General features: G+C 42.5%; 1 protein-coding gene and 1 long non-coding RNA gene across 9 annotated transcripts in view; one reads left to right on the top strand and one right to left on the bottom strand.

The window, feature by feature from the left end:
• Rapgef2 (Rap guanine nucleotide exchange factor 2) overlaps window positions 1–22,331 on the top strand; it is a 214,656-nt gene that overhangs the window by 110,628 nt on the left and 81,697 nt on the right. The window contains exon 1 of one of the 8 annotated variants that reach the window (XM_040752629.1): window positions 15,910–16,593. The exons of 6 other annotated variants lie outside the window; for them this stretch is intronic. In XM_040752629.1, the coding sequence (XP_040608563.1) occupies window positions 16,540–16,593 (54 nt within the window). In that variant the 5' untranslated portion in view covers window positions 15,910–16,539. Of the gene's footprint in view, window positions 1–15,909; window positions 16,594–16,669; window positions 17,533–22,331 lie in introns of those variants that run through there. One more of the 8 variants, XM_040752628.1, reaches the window with a different exon arrangement.
• On the bottom strand, window positions 19,323–20,996 carry LOC110342022. The gene is made up of 3 exons (XR_002384007.2): window positions 20,904–20,996; window positions 20,425–20,570; window positions 19,323–19,427 (listed from the first exon to the last, which is right to left on the bottom strand). It is a non-coding gene; the product is annotated as an uncharacterized LOC110342022 (long non-coding RNA).

A 22,331-nucleotide genomic window follows, 5' to 3' on the forward strand; every position in this document is an offset into this window, starting at 1 on the left:
CAGCAAATAAAAAGAGGGGAAATGCACCCCCTCCCTACACACACATACATACCCCGCAACAGTAGAATAACAGGAGTCAGCAAACATTGCTCAGTGGTATATCTCAACATCATTGGTCTCAATTCTCCAATGAAAGAAGACAGACTAACAGAATGGATATGTGGAAATAGGACCCATCTTTCTGCTGAAGCAGCACACCTTAGCATCAAGGATAGATATCACCCCAGAATAAAAGGATGGAAAGACATTCCAAGGAAATGAATTTGAGAAGCAAGCTGGTGTGACCATTTTAATATCTGACAAAATAGACTTCAAACCAAAACTAATCAGATTATGTTTGGAAGGACACTACTCACCAAAGGGAAAAATCCACTATGAAAACATTGCAGTTCTTACAGAAGTGCACCCAAGTTCATCAAAGAAACACTACTATAACTAAAGTCGCATATTGACGCTCACAAACTGGTAGTGGGTCATTCAGACAAAGACTGCAACAGAGGACTGCTTGAACTAACATGTTATTTATAGAACATTTCACCCAAACATACAAGAATATACCTTCTTACCAGTTCATGGAATTTTCTCCAAAATTGGCCACAGACTCAGAAACAAAGCAAGTCTTACCAGATATAAGAAAATTGAAATACCTTGCATCCTGGGATTAAGCCTGGATACCATAACAATAGAAACAACATTATGCTTACACAAACATGGAACATGAAGAGCTCACTGCTTAATGAAATATAGGTCAAGATAAATAAAGAAATTCAAGACTTCCTAGAATTGAATTAAAATGAGTATACAACATATCCGAATTCATGGAATACAATGAAGACAGTTCTAAAAGGCAAATGCCTGCATAAAATAATAGAGATCTTATACTAGTAACTTAATAGCACACCTGAAAGCTCTAGAACAAAAAGAAGAAATCGTATCTAAAAGGAGTAGACAGCAAGAAATAATCAAAATTGGCGCAGAAGTCAATAAAATAGAAACAAAGAACAAAAAACCAAAGCATTCTATAAAAAAATAGATTGACAAACTCTTATCCAAATTAAATAAAAGATACTGAGAGAATATCCAGATTAACAAAACTAAAAACGAAAAGTGGGACATAATAGACTCAGAGGAAACCCAGAGAATCATAAGGATGGATATACTTTAAATACCTGTACTCTATCAATTTGGAAAATCTAAAATGAGTGGATTATTTTCTCAAAGCCTACCACTTACAAAAGTTAAATCAAGATCAGATAAGCAATTTAAACAGACGTATAACCTTAGTGAAATAGAAGCAGCTATTAAATATCTTCCAACTAAAGCAAAAAGCCCAAGGCCAGATGATTTTAGTTCAGAACTTTACTGGACTTTCCAAGAAGAGTTAATGCCAATACTCCTCAAATTATTCCACAAAACAGAAACAGAAGGAATATTTCCCAATCAGTTTTATGAGATCACAGTTACCCTAATACCAAAATCACATAAAGATCCAGCAAAGAAGACTACGGATGCATTTCCCCTATGAACATAGACGTAAAAATATTTGATAAAATACTTACAAACGATATCTAAGAACACACCAAAAAGATCATCCACGATCAAGTAGAGGCTTCATTCCAGAGATGCAGAGATGGTTCAACATCCATAAACTAATGTTATCCATTATAGAAACAAATTGAAAGATAAGAACCCCATGATTATTTCATTAGATATAGGAAAGGCCTTTGATGGAATCTAATACCCCTTCATGATAACAGTCGTGCAAAGATTAGGGATATAAGGGACCTACCTCAACATAATAAAGGCAGTTTACAGCAAGTCATAGTCGATACTAACTTAAATGGAGAGAAATTCAAAACCTTTCCACTGAAATCATGAACAAGACGAGGGTGTCCATTCCCCTCCATATCTATTCAATGTAGTCCTTGAAGTCTTAGCTAGAGTAATAAGACAGCTGAAGGAGATCATGGGGATACAAATTAGACAGGAGGACTTCAAACTTTATTTTCAGATGATAATAATTTGTGTGTGTGTGTGTGTGTGTGTGTGTGTGAGAGAGAGAGAGAGAGAGAGAGAGAGAGAGAGAGAGAGAGAGAGAGAGAGAGAGAGAGAGAATATCCCACTGGGGAACTCCTACAGCTGATAAACATTTTCAGCAAAGAAGCTTGATACAAAATTAACACAGACAAATCAGCAGCCTTTCCTGTATACAAACAACAAATGGATTGAAAAATAATCAGGGAAACAACACCTTTCAATATAAAATATCTTGGGATAACTCTAACCAAACAGGTGAAAGACCTGTATAACAAGAACTTTGAGTCTTTAAAGAAAGAAATTAAAGAAGATAACCAGAAAATGGAAAAATCTCCCATGGTCTTGGATAGGTAGGGTCAACATAGTAAAAATGGCCATCTTACCATAAGCAATCTACAGACTCAATGCAATCCCCATCAAAATCCCAGCATAGTTCCTCACAGATAATAAAGGACAGCTTTCTTGTGGAAAAACAAAAAAAACCCAGGATAGCTAAAACAATCCTGAATAATAAATGAGCTGTGGGAGACATCACTATCCCAGATATCAAGTTGTATTACAGAGCCATAGTAATAAAAACAGTGTGGTATTGGCACACAACACTGAAATGTTTCTATCAGTTGAATTGAAGATCCAGACATAAATCCACACATCCATGAACACCTAATTTTTGGTAAAGAAGCCAGAAACACTCACTGGAAACAGGACAGCATCTTAAACAAGTGCTGGTTAAACTGAATTAGCTGCATATAGAATAATCTAAATCCAAATAAATCCATACTCACCACCTTGCACAGAACTCAACTCTAAATGGAGCAAAGACCTCAGTATAAAACCAGATACACTGAACCTAATAAAAGAGAAAGTAGATATAGCCTCGAACTCATTGGCACTGGAAAAGCACAAAGCACAATAGCACAAGCAGTAAGATCAATCATTAGTAAATCTAATTTCATAAAACTGAGAAGCTTCTGTAAGGCAAAGGACACCATCATTCAGACAAAATGGCAGACTACAGAGTGGGAAAATATTTTATCAGTTACACATCTGATAGATGACCAATATCCAAAATATATAAAGAATTAAAAAAAACTAGATATCAAGAAAACAGTCCAACTAAAAGATGGGAACAGATCTAAACAGAGTTCTCAAAAGTAATTTAAATGGATGAGAAACAAAGATATATTTACCATCCTTAGCCATCATGGACATGCAAATCTAAACTAACTTGAAATTTCATATTACACCTGTCAGAATGGCCGCGATCTCTAAAACAAGCAACAGATCATGCTGGCAAGGTTAACGGGAACACTTCATCCTTTGCTGGTGGACATGCAAAGAGCCTCTATGGAAATCAGTGTAGGAGTTCCACAAGAAGGTGGGAATCAGTCTACCCCAAGATCCAGCTATGCCACTCTTAGGCATAGACCCCAGTGATGCTTCATTCCCCCACAAAGATCAGTGGTGATATGTGGTTAACATGAATGAGGCTCTGGTTGTTTCAAGCTTTATTTCCCTCCAAAACAAACCATTAACCCTCCCTACAAAACCAACCAGAACAAACAAAAACCAAGAAAAGGAAGGTCTCCCAGATGCCTAAGTATAAGTAGCTTAGTGTTTTCATTATTTGCTTTGTTTAAATAAAAATGAATTCTGTTAAAACAGGGGTTATGCACCACTCAGAACTCAAATAAATGTGCCTGTTTACACCTTGAGACAACTGAACCATGACACCTTTGAGTGAGACAGAAGTCCTATATGGGTGCTTCCCCTTGTTTCTTACAGAAGGAAAAGACAGTGACTGTTACTGCTTTATCAGAGCATATTGTACAGTCTAGTTTTTGTTCTTTTTGGTTTTTCCTGTGAATGTGGATGACAACAGAACAGTGACCATAGGACAGTACTGATGGTCTTTGGAGATGCCGCTACCTTCCTCAGTTTGCTTTCACCCTCCAGCTTCAATATCAGCGTAATAAAAGAGGCAAGAGATAAGTGAGTTGTGGTGAGTATGCTCTCACCTCACACTCTGTGGAGCACTGCGAGGTTCTCTTGGGCATCTTTGAGAACCACTCTCTTAGGACTTTTGCTCATTGGTTTCTTCCTTTTTATTTGCATAGCGAACTTAGGTTCTCTAGAAGAAGAAATCAGAGAGAGGTGGGGAGAAGAGGAAAAGGAAAGAAAGGGGGACATCTGGTTGACTTAAAGAAATTGACTCATGGACTGGAAAGATGACCCAGAGGGTGAAATACTTGTTCTTGCAGAGGATACAGGTTCAATTCCCAGCACTGAAGTGACAGTTCACAGCTATCCACAACTCCAGTTCCAGGGCATCAGATGCCCTCTTCTGACTGCTGTGGCCCCAAGCTTGCATGCGGCACATTCATGAAACAAATCTAAAATTTAAAGAGAAAAACTGATGGATGCTTCTGTGGAGGCTGGCCAGTCCCAAATCTGCACCCATTGGAGCATGACTCAGCGTAGTCCAGCCATGCACCTGTCTGGATACATTGTACCTGGCTGGTCTTAGCCATGCACCTGTGTGGATACATTGTACCTGGCTGGTCTTAGCCATGCACCTGTGTGGATACATTGTATCCGGCTGGTCTTAGCCATGCACCTGTGTGGATACATTGTACCTGGCTGGTCTTAGCCAGGCACCTGTCTGGATACATTGTACCCTGCTGGTCTTAGCCATGCACCTGTGTGGATACATTGTACCTGGCTGGTCTTAGCCATGCACCTGTGTGGATACATTGTATCCGGCTGGTCTTAGCCATGCACCTGTCTGGATACATTGTACCTGGCTGGTCTTAGCCATGCACCTGTATGGATACATTGTATCCGGCTGGTCTTAGCCATGCACCTGTGTGGATACATTGTATCCGGCTGGTCTTAGCCATGCACCTGTGTGGATACATTGTACCCGGCTGGTCTTAGCCAGGCACCTGTGTGGATACATTGTACCCGGCTGGTCTTAGCCATGCACCTGTGTGGATACATTGTACCAGGCTGTTCTTAGCCATGCACCTGTCTGGATACATTGTACCCGGCTGGTCTTAGCCATGCACCTGTGTGGATACATTGTACCCTGCTGGTCTTAGCCATGCACCTGTGTGGATACATTGTACCAGGCTGGGCTTAGCCATGCACTTGTCTGGATACATTGTACCCCACTGTTCTTGGAGCCTGCTCTGTGGGCCCTTCCTGTTTGGTTTTGAATGACTACCCCCCTCCCCTGCCCCTTATTTCCTTTTTTTTTCTCCTTAATTTCCTTATACAGTGTAGGAGGCAGAAACAAGACGATCCAGAGCTAAATATGAATGGATTAAAATTTTACTTGCTTTAATGTTGACTAATGTGTTCATTCTGGTTAGCTTTTGCCAAAACTTGACACAAACCAGAGTCACCTAAGAAGATTGAACCTCAGTTGACAAATTGCTTTCATCAGATTGGCCTGAGGGCATATCTATAAGGTATTTTCTTGAATAATGGCTGAAGTCTCAAACCCTTTCCTCCCCAATGTTTTTTGTTTTTGTTTTTTAAGAAAGCCCTGGTCTTCAAAATGTGGGAGTAGGAGCTCTTTTTTTTTAAAGCTTTGTTTATTTATTTATTATGTATACAGTGTTCCGCCTGCATGCATGGCTACAGACCAGAAGAGGGCACCAGGTCTCATTATAGATGGTTGTGAGCCACTGTGTGGTTGCTGGGAATTGAACTCAGGACCTCTGGAAGAACAGCCAGTGCTCTTAACCATTGAGCCATCTCTCCAGCCCTAGAACAATGTTTTACATACATTAGTTTTATTTGTTACAGAAAGTCTTTCTGTAGTTATTACATATGCATTGTAATTACCTTACTTGGCATTTCTTATTTAGAGCCGTTTCCCTTTAGGAATCTTATTTTTCAACTTTCCTTCTCCCTGAAAAGCCCTAGACTCAAGCAGTCCGTTATGGTGATGATTACTACCTGTGTGGTATCTGTTGAATAAACTCTTAAGCTGGGTTTGCCACCTGGTGTGGTTGTTTGCTACTGTAATCCTAGTACCGGGAGGCTGTGGTAAGGGAGTGCTGTGAGCGTGAGGACAGCCTAGTCCACAGAGTGAGTTCCAAGCCAGCAAGGGCTCCATAGCAAGACCCCGCCTCGAAAAACAAATGAACAAAACCCATGAGGTTTTAGCCTTCTGTGTCAGCAGAGTGAAACTAGTTTAACCCCTTCTTCCATACACCACCCATGACTATAAATAGTATAAAGAACATTCTTGAACAGTTCAGGATAATATAGTTTATTGCAGAGTGTTTAGATTTGAGTAAATAATAAATAAAGGATAAGTAAACCAACCCAGAAATGTGATGTTAAGTGACATCTTTTTCAGTCTTTCTGGCCCTTTCTTTTGAACATGTCATCATCCTTTCGTCATGGGCCCCTCTTGATCCTTTGCACGAAGATGCCGCTGTCAAGTCTTTTTCTCCCTCTTGTCCCGCCTGAGCTAAGACATGGTGACTGATTTCCTTTGTCATCACAAAGTGTGTCTAACTGCTTGTGCTGTGCCATGCAGTCCACACTGATTCAGAATTAGCTTTGAAAGCAAAATAAATCCTGAGAGGACAGAGCACTCTTGGAAGGGGCTGGAGGCGCTCTCTATGCCTCTCCCAGGAGCTGGGGTCTTTCTGTGTGAAAGGATGCCTCTAGAGAGGGTTCATGCATGCTTTGCCATTTGGAAAAATTCCTACTTTAGCTCTGTGTTCTTCCATTGGCTTCTTTGTAAACAATACATTTTTCTAGGAGTTTGATCATAGTACTGCTATCTTGTCAGTACTTGGCTTTGTTTTTATCATTACCACTGGATTGATGGGCAAATATTTAAATTTGATCCAGTGGTGTTTTTCTTTTGCTTTATGTCCTAGAAGGAACCATTAATTTCCTAGTAAACACAACCTGACAAGAAAGTAGGATTGGTTATGATTCCTCTAAAGTAGCTCGTCAATAAGCCTCTTCTATGGGGAACAGACTTAGCGTAATATCAAGGGAATTGCTGAAATGCCAAGATAACTTCTGAAGTCCACTGTGGCCTCTCGTTTCTAACCCTGTGCACATTACAGTTTGGAGGTCAGTTGTGGACTCAGTACACGAGCGTGACATTCTTCCCAGTGCATGATCACAGGTTTATGTCATGTGTTATTTTGTGTAATGCTCCATGGGAGAGGTTACGGTATTATGTCTCTCTTGGGTCCGATTCACATGCGCACTTACTTGTTAGTAACTCTTAATTGTAGCTGACTGATCCACAGAATTAAGTATTCTAATACCATCCGTCGTTTTTAGATAGCCACATTCTATATAGTGGAGGATAGCTGACTGTGTAGTCATTTCAGAGTGTAGCTGACTGTGTATGCATACTTAGAGGGGACGTTTGAATGTTTGAGAGGGAGAGACTAGGTGCGTGATCTGGGCTTTGTTGACTCGTTTATGTGAGGTAAGATTGAATGTTGTCTTAAACATGCGGTCCCTTTTCAAAAAAGCATTTCAAAATTCTATAGCATATAAAAGATTTTTTCACTTAAGAGATGCTGTGTGTTTTAAATTATTTTTCATTCTTTTAAGCATTAAGACAGAAGGGTCAGAATAGCTCTGTTCCTGGTAGTGAAGTCCATTGATGAATACTTCTGTTTAAAATTATGATCATCGGCTTTTAGAACGAAAGCCACTGAACCATTTTGAAAAGTACTTGGATTCTTATTTATAAATATTAAGTTGTTTAGGAATAAAAAGAATTGTTTGTTAGTAGTCAGTTTCCAGGCTGGAGGGGGTAACTCAGAGTTAGATTGTTCGCTAGTATTCATGGAGTCTTTGAGTTTGACTAGTAATATGAAAAGAAATAAAAATTTTAAGTCAGTAGATCCTTTGAGAATGGTATCTTATATCCCATAGTTTATGCCTTTTTAAAAATAGAATATGAGGTCTCCTGGGTTCTGTGTGGATGCCGCTGGACCAGACTTGTAGAACTGATACTTATCAATACTTCTAGGAGTGGTAGTATTGGTCTTCCTGAGGATATCAGCATGAAGATACTGTTTCCAGACGTCTATGTGATGGTACTTGCTGAATTGGCCAGACCCTCAGTGTATGAGACATTTAGAATCATTTCAGGAGGAATAAAATAACCCTCCTGAGTGTTTATGATGTACAGATCTGCTAGATGTTTGTCAGTTAAGCCCTCAGTTCAGCCCATCTGGCAAAACTGTCCTCTCCGGGAGATAAGCTCACAGCGGGCAGTGAGATGAAGTGACTTGTCCCTTGTCCATGGTTTCTTGCATGTAGTAAAACGTTTAGTCATAGAGTCAGACATGACTCTTTCCCTTTCCCAGACCATGAGATGATTAATTAAAAAAAATGAATTTTACAGCCACAGTTTCTTAATACCACTTAAACTTAGGATTTGATTTGAGATAAATATCAATTCAACGAGTTTAGATACTTACTATTTCAAAGAAATAGACTCCATCATTCAATTGTCCAACCTGCAGAAACAGTTATTTTTTTGTGCAATGATAGGCTTTGGCACACTCTCTGTTTTTTGTTCCAAAATTTTTCCCCTCTTAGGACCATCCATAAAATACTCTCTCCCCTCACCTTTAGCCTTTCTAATTCATTCCAACACAGGAATGAGCTCTTACTAGTAAGTAGTACCACTTTATAAGCAAAGAGTTGACTTACACTGTCATATCTTTTTTTTTTTTTTTTTTTTTTTTTTTTGGTTTTACGAGACAGGGTTTCTCTGTATTGTTTTGGAGGCTGTCGTTCCAGCCTGGCCTCGAACTTACAGAGATCCACCTGCCTCTGCCTCCTGAGTGCTGGGATTAAAGGCGTGCGCCACCACCGCCTGGCAAACTGTCATATCTTAAAATGTAGGCACCAACACTGTATTAGAGAAGTTAAAAAAAAAAACTTGATGAAAGTTCTCTCTCCTTTGTGTGAGTGTGCTTGTGGATGCTTGCAGCTGTGTGTATGTGTAGAAGTCAAGATAACTATGGTTGCCACTCTTCAGACCATCTCCATCCGTCCACCCACCATTCCTGAGGGGGTGCTGAGCTTTCATGGGTCTGGTGCTTGCCAAGTAGACTAGGTTTGCTAGGCAGAAAGTCCCAGGAATTCGTCTGCCTTCCCCTTTCCAGCACAAGCACAGGGGTTGTAAGCATGTGCCACCTAGAAGCCTAACCTTTGTATGTGAATTCTGGGAATCAAGCTCAAGTCTTTGTGCATTTTATTTTTCTTTCATGAAATAGATTTTTTAATACTATGTATTCCTATTATGGTTTCCACTCCTCCAACTTCTCCTAGTTCCTCCTACCTCCTCTCCCATCAGGAACCACACCCTTCCTGTCTCTCATTAGAAAACAAAAACAGGCATCCAAGGAATAACAATAATATAAAATAAAATAAAAACAAGTCAGGATAGGACAAAACAAAGAGGAGAAAAAGAGCCAAAGCAAAAGCAGGAGAAACACATGTAGATGTAGAGACACTGTCATTCACACATACAGGAACCCCTTGAAATCATAAACCAGAAACCATAATGTGTATACAAAAGACCTACAAGGTTAAAATCCCCTCACACAACATTATGAGATAAAGAACCTCCAAAGATACCATTGATTTCGTTTTGTGTTGGCCGACTACTGCTGGGCATGGGCTAAAGGGATTGGAGGACATGGAGGAAACAGGCCTTCTAAACACAGATAGCTGAGGCACATAGGAGCTCACAGAGACTGGAGCACATGCACAGCTCCTTAGCAGGTCTACACCAGATGGGGCCTTAGAGGAGGAGTAGGCACACCTCCATCGCTAACCCAGAGGCTAGCTCCAGTTGATAATCACATTCTGTTTTAACACAGCCGCTATGCAGGTCTCTCAGAAGAGCTTCTCTCAAGTGTGTGTGTGCTCTTCTCAAATCTCCTCAGCTCCTACAGTTGTCCTCAATGTCTATGGCGTTTCCTGCCATTAGGTTACAACATTTCACACAGTCTTTCCTAGGCTAGGAGAGCTACAGTGGGTTACTGTCCTTCACACAGCCCTTCAGCACAGATTACAGCACGGTGAGTGCCCTGTCTTCCTGCGGTGGACACCGCACATCTGATGGTCTATATAACCTGTAATTATATCAAGTTCGTGGGAACCCCCTCGACACGTACAGAACCTTTTGGCTAGAAGAGTTTTACAGAGAACCCTGTCTACCTCCCTAACCCTTTCCTTCTCTAAGTGCAGGTCTTTACATTGATCTCTGAGAAATTTGGGCTTCCTTACTCTTTTTACCCATTAGGGTATAAAACCCTTAATTTTGTTAAAAAACAAATGAGTTGCATTTATAGTTGTCAAGTGGATTTATGCTCATTTTCTCATGTTAAAGACTATAGTAACATCACACGTTTGTTATGAAGTAGAAGCGGAATCATTTAGATGTTTATGCTGTGTTTGAACACTTACTGTGTATCATGTTTTAGGATATTATCAGAAATAAAATCCTCTGATGGTCCACGACCTCGACTAACCAATATTATGGTTCACAGCACAGCATTTTCCTTTTTTTTTCTTCTTCTTGTTGTTAAATAAACAGTGTGCATCAGCAGCCCATTGTCTTCAAGCAGATGTGTTAGTCACAGAGGACTACATTGTAGCCGACTAGCAGCTGAGGTATAACTCTGCATGTTTGGAGTGCTGGCTTTATGACATACAGCAGGAAGCCCCGTGTGAAACCTTTGCTTGAGAAAGGGCACTCAGGCCTTTTCAGTCAGTGTTCAAGGACTCCACCTCTGAAACCGTGAACACTGCAAGGTTGAGGTCTGGCCTTTTCTTAAAATAGGCTCAAGGAAATGAAGTAAGCCTTATTCAGCCTGCTATTAAAGTCTGCTCACTTTTCAAACAAGTGCATTTCTGAAAGCCCAGTGTTGGAATTTCTGGTGACTCAGAGGCGATGTTCCTGTTTCTTGGCTGGTCTGCACACCTTGTCATCTTTTGACCCTTTTCTTCTCAGTGCTGTGTGTGAATGTGGAACATAGTAATTACACATTGGTTTCCACATTAATTTCTCAGTTATGAGTCACATGCAGCGTAAATCGCTTGTCGTCAGGAAGTTTTATTTATTAAAGAGAGAAACCACCTAAAATAAAGGTTTCCTCAGAGTACTCCATTAGATAATTCTGACATAGCTTCCAGGAGTTTTAAAGCCTGCTTTTAATTTAGATTCAACTGAGATATTTAGTTAACATTTTCTAGGTGTCAGGCAACATGTCTATTTCTTTAGTATTTTGTATCATAATTAAGTTATTTTTTAAATAATGAATTGGAAGTACCATTTCATAGATTAACTCTGTGAGCACTTCCAGTGGGATGTGTGGAAGACCATTCTGAAATATACTCAAGGATGAAATAGATTATGTAAAATTGTATGATTAAGACTTAAAGAATTTGTCAGGAGGGACCTGGTGGTTTAACCCTTTAATCTCAATTGCTTGTGAGTCTTAAGGCAGGAGGAGCACAAATTCAGAGCTTACCTGGACTACAGATTAAGTCTGTGTTCAGTTCAGGGAACCTGAGACTGTGTCTCAAGATAACGGTAAAAAGGAGTGATAGCGCGTATGCCTCGCATGCGCACGGTGCCGGGTCCAAGTACTGCCTCCCACCCCCAGATCAACTTTTCCTATTTGAAAGGTGTATTTGAGGGTGAGGGCAATTTGAGAATGCATGTGTGTGCCTGCCTGCATGGGTTTATGTTTGCAGTGTGCATGTATCTGTGGAGGCCAGAAAAGAGCTTCAGGTACCCCGGAACTGGAGTTACAGGTGGTTGTGAGACCTCTGACGCTGGACACTGAGTCTGTATCTTCCGTAAGAACAGAGTGCTCCTAACACTGAGCCATTCTTCCAGCCTGTTTTCCTTTTGAAAACTGGTGGTAGTGTTGGAGACAGGGTCTTTCACTGATGCCCAAACTTCCCATTTTCACTAAGGGGAACCCGCCATCTGGTTGCCTTGGATCTGCTGGTCTCCCCTCCCAGAACTTGGGTTTCAGGCCAGGCCGTGCTGAGGACTCAAACTCATGTCTTCATGCTTGCAAAGCTAGTGCTCTTACCTGTGCGCCGTATCCTTAGCTGCAGAATGTCCCACTCTTGAATGCCACTCACTCCCTTGGGGAACAATAAAATATTAGGAATCAGATTTGTAAAATTCTGATTTTTCAGTTTCCAAAGGATGACTTCTTCCCTTCTCACTGACAGTTAGATCCTCAGCCTCTTTCCCTGTGGTGTAATAAGAGGGAATAAATCAATGCCTAACGACTCAGGCATAGTTGTATTTGAAAACTGGACCTCTGCAGTCTTCTAACCTTCTAACTTGGTGTATTATACACCCTTTTAACAAAAAGATAAATGAATTATTTTCTTGTATCTTTTGGGTATAACGGCTTGTAAAGCTTGTTATGATCTGCGGATAATATTAAGAACCAAATAAGTTTTAAATATGAGTATAAGTTACTGATAAAAGGAGCAGACTATTTTTCTCAACTTTGAAGTAATTAGAAATAGTGAATATATGAGAAGGAAAACAACAGCGTTACAGGGGCTGCCTTTACATGAGGAAGGTTCAGGAACTATGATCAATACTTTTTATTTTTTAACAATGTAGCTAGAGTTTTCAGTTCTTGACACAGCAGAAAAGGTTTTGTTTCATCTTTCCCTTATCTGTTTAATGTTTCTAAGTCTAAATGGCTAAGAGATGGGGTGAATAGAACACAGGTCAGGGCTTCATCTCAGGCTCATAGGTTAGCCTTGCTCATATGAAATCTGTACCATAGGATTCTTCTAATCTTGGGCTCATTTTATTTCTTCTTAACAAGTACCTGACATACGTGTGTCGGTGTGTAAGCTTTCAAGTTGTCAATACTGAGTCTTCAGGTATGATGTTGTGGGCATGGGGCCAGAGCCCGAAGCAGCCATGCCGAGTCTTAGCACAGAGGAGCTCCAGTGCCTGAGGATCCCTATTAGGTTAGTTGCCTTCTTGAGAGAAGTGACACATTTTTCCAGAGAGAGGTAACAGTAAGTGGGAAGCCTTCATATTTAAGGTAACACACTGCTTATTCTGTAGGTGGAGTTTTCCTGTCCTGACTGCCTGCTCCCAAATAATCTCTCAGATGCTTAATATAATAAATGCTTGGCCAATAGCTCAGGCCTATTACTAACTAGCTCTTACAACTTAACCCATTTCTATTAATCTGTGTGCTGCCCTGAGGCTTGTGGCTTTTACCTCTGTCCCATTTTGTGTCCAACTCACTCACTGTCTGTTGAATCTTCTGACTCTGACCATCCCATTGTTCTCAGTTTGGCATGCCTACCTAACTCTATCCTGTTCAGCTATTGGCCAGTCAGCTTGTTTATTAAACCAATCACAGTGACACATATTCACACAGTGAACAGAAGGATTATTCCACAGCTTTATTCCACTTGGCCCACTGTCTTCCATGTTTTCTCTGCTGCCGTGTGTGCTCCCTTTAAAGACTGAATCAAGTCCCATCGTTACCACTTTTAATCTGTGCTGATTTTGGTTGAATTATTTATTTTTGGTGCCATTTGCTTTTGAATTACACTTGAAGGATAAGACATGGTCTTACCAGTGTGTATTTCCGGTCAGTAAAATTTGATGAATCCATTCAACACAGTTGTGGGTGACTGTGTTGTACACCCTGTTTGGGGCTCTGAGTACAGCCAGACATGACAGGCACAGTAGCAGCCATCATGGACTTAGAGAGTGTATGTGGGGAAGTAGGGTAACCGCTTAAATAGAATCATGACAAAATGTAAAATCAGAACACATTAAGATGAACTACTGTTGTCTGTTTTACCAATATGTATTTTGAAATGGTGTGAGAATCAAAAGGAGAGTTTAGGTGGAGAAAATAATCTACAAAGGCCTCTTTGCCTATCCAGGAAGCAAGGAAAAAAAAAAAAACCCAAGATTCCTAGAGTGGGTGTGAGCGTGTAAATCTCTCTCTTTTTTAATTTATGTATTTATTTACTGTGTATGTATACACATTTGCATGTATGTGCCATTCATAGCCCATGGATGGAGGGAGAGAAGGAGTTGTTCTCTCTTTTTTTCCCAAGTTCTTTTTTTAAATTTAAATTAGAAACAAGCTTGCTTTACATGTCATCCCAGCTTCCTCTCCCTCCCCTCCTCCCCTGCCCCCACCCAGATCCCCTAACTCCCCACCCAGTCCCCACTCCACTGTCCAGGGAGGATGAAGCCCTCCATGGGGGATCTCCAAAGTATCATATCATCCATGGTAGGGCCTAGGCCCTCCCCCATGTGTCCAGGCTAAGAGAGCATCCCTCCCTGTGGAACGGGCTCCCAAAGTCCATTCAGATGCCAAGGATAAATACTGATTTAGTACCTGAGGCCCCAAAGATTGATGAGGCCTTCTCACTGACACCCACGTTCAGAGGGTCTGGATCAGTCCCATGCTGGCCTCTCAGCCATCAGTTTGGGGACCATGAGTTCCCTCTTGTTCATGTCAGCTGTTTCTGTGGGTTTTACTTCCTGGCCTTGACCCCTTTGCTCACTACTCCTCCCTCTCTGCAACTGGTTTCTCTGAGTTCAGTTCAGTGTTTAGCTGTGAGTGATTGCCTCTGCTTCCAACAGTCACTGGATGAAGGCTCTAGGATAGCGTACTTAAATGCCCTTCCCCGATAATGAGATTGTTCTGTCGTTCTACCATGTGGGTCTGGGCATCAAATTCAGTTTGTCAGGCTTGGTCACAAGTGTCTTATCTGCTAAGCTGTCTCACCAGCCCAAAGTGTGTAAATGTTGGAAGTTGTGATGGGTCATTATTATTTATTTTTGGTACATTGGTACATTTTAATATGTACAAGGAGCACAGAAGATGGAAGATAGATGTGAAATGATGAGGCTTTGGTTTTCAAAGAGCTTGGAAAGAATATGACAAATAGGTTGAGTGTGTAGTATGTATAGTGAATCCAGACTGTTGACTTTTGTGGTTTTGAAGGCAAAAAGTAATTCCTGGAATGGGATGATAGCAGAGATGAAGAGAAACCTACACTGGAGAAAACTTAAAGCAGTATGATGGGTGTCGGGTGTTGAAGATGACTCAAGCATATAGGAACCTATATCAGATCAAAGTGGCTTTTTATCTGCAGCACACCATGGGATGTGAACAGTGAAACTGGAAATGAAGTTTTGCAGCGTTTGGTTGAGAAGTGTGGGAAGAGATTGAGTCTGTAGACGTGGAGTCTGAGGAGGACTCTGGTTCAATTTTGTGTTTAAGGTCGGGGCATCATGGAAGTTTACAAGTTGATGGGGCAGACCTTTGGTTGGGAGCAGTGTATTCAAGTCTGTGGAGATTAGATGAGCAATGTAAGATGTCCAAAGAGGGGGTGGAAGGAGAGGAGAAGAATCTACCATCACTATAGGAAGGAATCACTGCCTTTTGTTATGAAGAGGAAGGAAGGACAGCATGGGCACAGTCCTGAGGCACACAGGAGACCCAGTGGGGAGCTCTGACAATGCCAAAGGCCGCTGTTAAAGATGGCATATTTTTCTGTCACTGTTTTCTGTCCTCTACCATTCAAAGGTAGAGCTGACTGTGAGGGCTGATGGGAGTGGCTTTATTCCTTGTCAGCTGTAATGCAGCCTCCCAGGTAAACCTGGATGCCTGGGAGAAATTAAGAGTTTGCGAGAGAATAATGTATCGTCATTTAATTTCAGCTCTACCTATAGAAGTTCAGTTTGTTTAAAAAAAGCACACGCACCAGCTGGTTTATTATAATATTATTGACAAGACCATATGTGCATCTGTGTGTGTCTGTGTGTCTGTGTGTGTGTGTGTTTGCTCATGTGTGTATGAAGATTTCATCTTCTAAATTTAGCAAAGCTTGCTAAGCATGCATTTATACAATTTTAAGACACTCTGATTTACTATGGCACAGAAATGGTTGAGGGTTGAGGGTGGGGTAGAGGTCACATTGATTCCTTTCTCCCCACCTTAGTGAAAAAAAAAATCATAGTTTAGTTCAAAGCTGTTCAAGTAAGTCCTTGCTCCGTTTTCCCACCCTGTCTTCAGTGATATTATTTGGAGTCAGCAATCAATGGATTCCATCCCTCTGAGACTTGCTTAACCTACAGCCGCTGATATAATACAGGCAAGAGCGTGTTACTTTATCTGAATTGTCCATTGCTACCTTAATGAGTGAAATGGTTAAGTAGAGGAGGGGGCGAGCCTTAAGGAATGTGTGTGCCGTTTGAGCTGAATATTTCAGCGTATATGGGGAGAGGGAGGGTGAGAGAGAAACCCACTTACATCACTAGAGCCACATCGAGTGTGAGCCTTGCAGGTTAAGACAGACTACAGTGTCTTGCTTTCTGCGGGAAGCAGCAATGCCGTTTGTTTCCTAAGAGGGATTTTTTTTTTTTATTTAGCAAAGGAAGCTTTCTCTACCCAGGAAATGGCTTTCCTTGTGCGTTGCTATGCCAACTGCCTGCAGCCATGGTCCTCCAAAGTAAGCACAATAATGTAATTATATTGGTGTATTGCATTCAGACTCATGGTTCTTGAGATTGTGTGTGTGTGTGTGTGTGTGTGTGTGTGTGTGTGTGTGTGTGTGTGTGTGTGTGCATGTGCTGTGTTTCTGTCAGTGACTCCGGCTAGCAGGCATGCTTGTGTTGAGTGTGAGGGACAGACATCATTACATTAAATGTCCATCAGTGTCATGCTGCTGAGATTAATTGTGCAAACTTGGTTAGTGGCGTGGGACGGAGATCACTGGTCACCACTGTCAGCATCGTTAGCAGCTAGGGAGGAGGTCCTGATTCATTCGCACGCTCTGCCCTGATTTTTCCCCTCTTCCTCTCCGTCTCTCTCTCTTTTTCCCCTTGGTTGGAGGGGTCTGTACGTGTGATTGCAAATGAAGCAAGAGTGTTAACAATGCTTGGCTGAATGCTAGAGACTGCCTTTTCACCACCCTGGCTAATATAGTTCTGTGTTAAGCCTTTTGGAGGGGAATCTTGTGTGCAGTCAGCCATTTTAGCTTTTCCCCTCTCTTTTGCCTCTCGTTCTTCAGCCTCAGAAATGATCTCGTTCTCTCAGAAGCCTGAAGGCCGGGTGAGGTTCCCTCGCCCTCGTCAGGGACTCGGAGGGTTAGAGTTTCAGTGTGATAAAAATGGAGCCGAGCCCTGTCCTTCCGATTCCTTTCCTGTCTCCAAGTGTGAAGGGTTTTTAAGCTCACCAGTAGTGACACTTTAAGCTGCAGCCTGGTTTTCCCTCCTCCCTCTTTTTTTCTTCCCCTTTTTCTTTTAATTTCATGCTGTAGAGGGTGACTTGCCATCGTGAGAGGTTGGTACATGATGTGTAAATTCAGTTCAGCATACGTTCCTTCATTATGAAACCACTGGCCGCGCCTGCTAGCCATGGAGTTCTGGGCCAGCAGGAGAAGCAGTCCGTAAGTATCCAGGCGCTGCCGGCATCACAGGCTGCCCGGCTGGGGGGGCAGGCAGTGTGGGGAGCAGGCTGGGAGCTTTTCCATGGAGTGTTGCTCTTCCCCAGGGGAAGCGGTGCTGTAGAGGGTAGTGATAGCCTGCTCAGAGGAGGGAGGAGGGGGAGTTAGAGCTCTCTCGCTCTTCCAATTTTGCCGTGATTTCTAAAAATCGAAAGCAAGACCAACAGTTTATTTAAACAAGACCACTAGCATTGGGAAATACTGGACAACTGGCTTTTCTCATTAGGAGATGATGTAGTTCTTACTAAATGCCCAAGCAGTTTGTTTGAGAAACCTTTCTTCGGTTGAATTTAGTGAAACATCATGAGCGATTCCGGCCCATGGGAAATCTGGCAAGGAATGCACGTGGAGGTGGGCGGGAGGGTGGGGGCTTTGGCTATTGATTTGGTAATAAAACTACCGGTGGTACACTTCGGACTTCCTAACATTTGTTAATTGGTGATGAAAGTACACTGTATTGTTTTAATGCCACAGGAAAAAAATTACTGTTCCTTTGTAATTGGTCCCATGAGTCAGCTATGTGATTGTCTTGCTGAAATCCCACAGGCAGCAACTGCTGTTTGTGAGAAACGTATTTCTGTGTCTCAGTCTAGGTCACAGCCTCCGGTTCCAGGAATATGTGCACTCCTGGGGTGCTACTTTTGTGTCACCTTGTCACAGGTGCTTTGCCATTTGCCAGTTCATGACATTGGTGTGTGTGTGTGTGTGTGTGTGTGTGTGTGTGTGTGTGCGCGCGCGCGCGCGATGTGTGCCTACCACACACACATACACAACCCTCCAATTAAAGTGCTCTAGTTTAGGTAGATACATAAGCATTTTAGAACCGTTTCCTTACATGTCCTAGATCTGTACATTGTGATAGAGGAATTAGTTTTAATGTATTCTAAGCAATAGTGTCAAACTTCAAAAATACGTATGAAGTACTAAAGCCTTGAGAATTAGCAGCTAGGATGCCATGAGTCAGAGTATTTAGGTTTAGGTTTGTGATTGTAAGTTGGTTCTGCCATCACTAAATGATGAGCAGTTTATGGCTGGAGGAAAGTTCTTAGGTGCGGTGACTCTGAGGTGGCGCCTCACCTGGTGAGTGAGCCTCTTGTCCTTCAGTTGGGGCTACTTGCTGGCAGATTCGGTGCTGTATTTGTCCCAACCCTGTCCTACTGGGGTTCTAGGCATGCTTTCCCGGGTTAAATCTCTTCAGGCCTAGTCTAGAAAAGAGATTTACCTCATTCCGTGGAAGAAAGGTTGTCAGAGAGAACTTGCACTGGAGTTTGACTTTTGTCCAGGTCTTTGGCACCTGGCTTCCAGGTAAAGAAAGCCTGTTCATCTGCACGTGGGGCACATCAGAAGATTTAGACCATGGACTCACTGTGCACCTTTTTCGTGTAGCCTTCCCCAGAATGGGAAGGGGCAGCACTCTTCCTACTACACATTTACTAAAGAAAATTATTAAAGTCGTTGATTGATCAAGGAAGCAAAACCTCTTAAAATCTTGTGCAAATGAGAACTGTTGGAGCTGAGAGCACCAATTACCAGTTCATTAACAGGGAGCTGATAGTTGTGTGGTTTGTTCCACACTCAGGTGTGTTTCCCGTTAAGTACTCTGTATCTCACTAAAGGAAGTGCTGGGGTTTGCACGCAGGGCACAGAGTATGGGGTGCTGGCAGCTTTTGATTCTGAGGTCTTGCTGTTGGTCATTGTCTCATCCTCTCTGATTGACATGCTGTCACTTGGCAGCCAGGCTTCAGAATGCATGAGTAGCTGGATAAGAGTAGCCACCTCTGATTCTCCAGCCGTGGTGGGCCAGTCCACAGTGATGAGCAGAATAGGTATGAAGGCTCCTGTAATGTTATACCAGAAAAATGTCACCACTGACTTTAGTTGAGTCATTTCCACTAAATTCAAGAATATTTCAAGTTTTGGTTCTCTATACTGTCTGTGGCTTTTTAAATGACTTCCCACCCCCACTTCCCCTGGATTATAGGAGGAAGTATGTTACTACAACAATGAAAACATTTTTGGGGACTCTGCTATCCTGTCTTGAAGAATCTTTTTACATCATACAGATTTGATTATCTTTTTTCTGCCTCACTCAGTGGACATCTGTGTTGCTTGATGAATGCATAGTAAATATTCTTAGTGTTCTCATTTAATTGGATTTTTGGATTAGCAAAATCTTATTTAACCTTTTGAGATTTTAAAGCTTTTGAGTTTTATGTTTTTTCTCATCTCCATCCCTTTTCTGTGGGGCCCATTGATAAGACAATTACAGAAATCCGTCAGCACTGGGATGCTTTCATTACATAGAATGCTTTTCAGTTGGCCCTTGTAGGAATGTTGCCATTTTGTAAATATAGATTCCTTATGAAATCTTAAAAATAAAGCTTTGTTCACATTTCAGAGATGTGTTACAAAGCTGCATTTGGAAAAAAAACCATAGTTGTAATAATTGCAAGTCAGTGTTGTATTGGAAAAGCTTCCACACCCTCCAGAGATTGAAGAAAATGTTACGATAGCATTAAAAGTCTCTACTCAAGCCAAGTGTGGTGGTGCACACCTGTTACAGTACTAGGAAGCTCAGCCAGGGGGTTGCAAGTTCAAGGCCAGCTTGGATGTATAGTGAGCTGTGTCTATAAAATCAACTAAGCAGAATATCTTCTTTACTCAGTAGATCAGCCTTTTAAAGAAATTACACAATTTGTGTAAATTCTGAAACTTGGTAAATCCTTCAGATTGGCCACTTTAACATAATGGACTTGTCACTGTCAAGCTGATAGCCTGTTTTCTATTTGAAAAAATTTATACAAATTATTGATTTGTGTAGTGCTTTTTCTTTACCTTAATTCATATTTGAAGTTAAGATTAAATAATGGGACAAGGTGGGTACAGACGGGTATGCCGACTTCCTGTGGAAGGGAGAGCTTCGATAGCTGTGAGCATTTGCTGCACACCAGGCACCGTATTTCACACTACGTTGCTAAACTCTGAAGAAAGATGTAGGATTGCCTTTAGAAACGAGGAAAGGGTAGTTAAAAGAAAAAGACACCTGGTACTCAGTAATGTGCATTGCTTATCCCTGCAGCCCAGGCTGTTATCTTACATTAAAAGCAGGTCTAAATACCCCACTCGTGTGACTAGATCCCCTGTAATTTACACACCTGTGTAAAGTGTGTAATCTTGACAGCAGTATCAATAAACGGACCACAAAACTTAGAACGGTGCTGGCCTTTTACTACTCTGTGTTCTTGGCACACATGACATCACAGTCACCACTCTTATCAACGTACTGATACTGCAACGAAAAGTATTTACCACACCTGCATGCTGCTTGGCGTACTCGGTTGCATCCTTCATTTCTGAAGTGAATTTCCTTGAGGCTGGGTTGGGATGGTCAGGAAGGGATGCCAGTTAGCCCGGTGTCTTCCTGCTGGCCTTCTGTGCCCCCCAGTCCCCAGCTCTTTGATACTGTTGATCTCATTGGTTAAGCCACAGGTGTGGACCTTGCTGTGTAGCCTAGCTAACGCTGAAGTCATTGATCCTGCTGCCTCAAGTTGCTGAGTAGCCGAGACAGGAGGTGGGAGCCACCTCTGCTCGCTTGCTGCTTAACCGGCACTTTAAACGTAAGCTCCGTGTCTTAGTTTCCGTAGCCATTCCTTTATACCTTCTAGTATACCATAGTCTCTCAGCTCCTCTGAAAGCATAACAAACTCACTGCTACCTCCTGTCAGGGCCAGTGTGGCCTGCATTTGCCGCAGACCCAGCTTTCCCACTCTGTCTTCTCCCTCTGTCTATGCTGGCTGTGACTTGTCTGAACCATAGGGTTCATCTACTCCTCCCCTGTCCTGCCCTGCCCTCCCCTCCCCTCCCCTGCCCTCCCCTGCCCTGCCCTCCCCTCCCCTGCCCTCCCCTGCCCTGCCCTCCCCTCCCCTGCCCTCCCCTCCCCTGCCCTCCCCTCCCCTGCCTTGCCCTGCCCTCCCCTCCCCTGCCCTGCCCTCCCCTCCCCTGCCCTGCCCTGCCCTCCCCTCCCCTGCCCTCCCCTGCCCTGCCCTGCCCTCCCCTCCCCTCCCCTGCCCTGCCCTGCCCTCCCCTTTACTTTGAACCAGGGTCTCCTGTATCTCAGACTGGCAGAAGATAACTTTGACTTGGACTTCTGATCCTCCTGTGTGCTGTCCCACCATGCCAAGTTTATGCACTACTGCAGAGCGACCCTGGGGCTTCAGGGACACTAGGCAAGCACTTTAACACCTGAACTACATCTCCTCCTTAGGCTCCCCTCCCTCCTCTCTCTTCCTTTGTTGGGGGTGGGGTGGAGACCCTCCTTCCTTAGTCCCCCAAGTGCTTGAATTACATTCACAATTTATATGTTCCCCGGCCAAGAAGATAAAAGATCACTGAACTTATATTGTCTAAATTCCTAAGGCCCTTTAAAAACGAATTTTCCCCTTTATGGATGATTTCCCTCTGTGCTTCTAAAATTCCAGGCAAGCTGGTCTGATTCCAAGCAGTGGCCCCTTTCCTTCCCACTTTCTCGGCCTGCACTCCCCGCACTTGGCTTGGCCTGACCTCTTCCATGTCTCTTCAGCTTTGCTGGTACTCTGTCTCAGTAGTAGGAATTCAGGAGCACATGCTATGTAACGTTTAATCCTCTTATTTCTTCTAATTGGTGCTTGGAAATAGGCCTGGCCCTTATGGAGACACGGGAACTCCCACCTTGAATGAGGTCTTCCCCCGTGGACCACACATTA

Source organism: Mesocricetus auratus, unplaced genomic scaffold, assembly GCF_017639785.1.
Source record: "Mesocricetus auratus isolate SY011 unplaced genomic scaffold, BCM_Maur_2.0 Super-Scaffold_100009, whole genome shotgun sequence".
Taxonomy (NCBI): domain Eukaryota; kingdom Metazoa; phylum Chordata; class Mammalia; order Rodentia; family Cricetidae; genus Mesocricetus; species Mesocricetus auratus.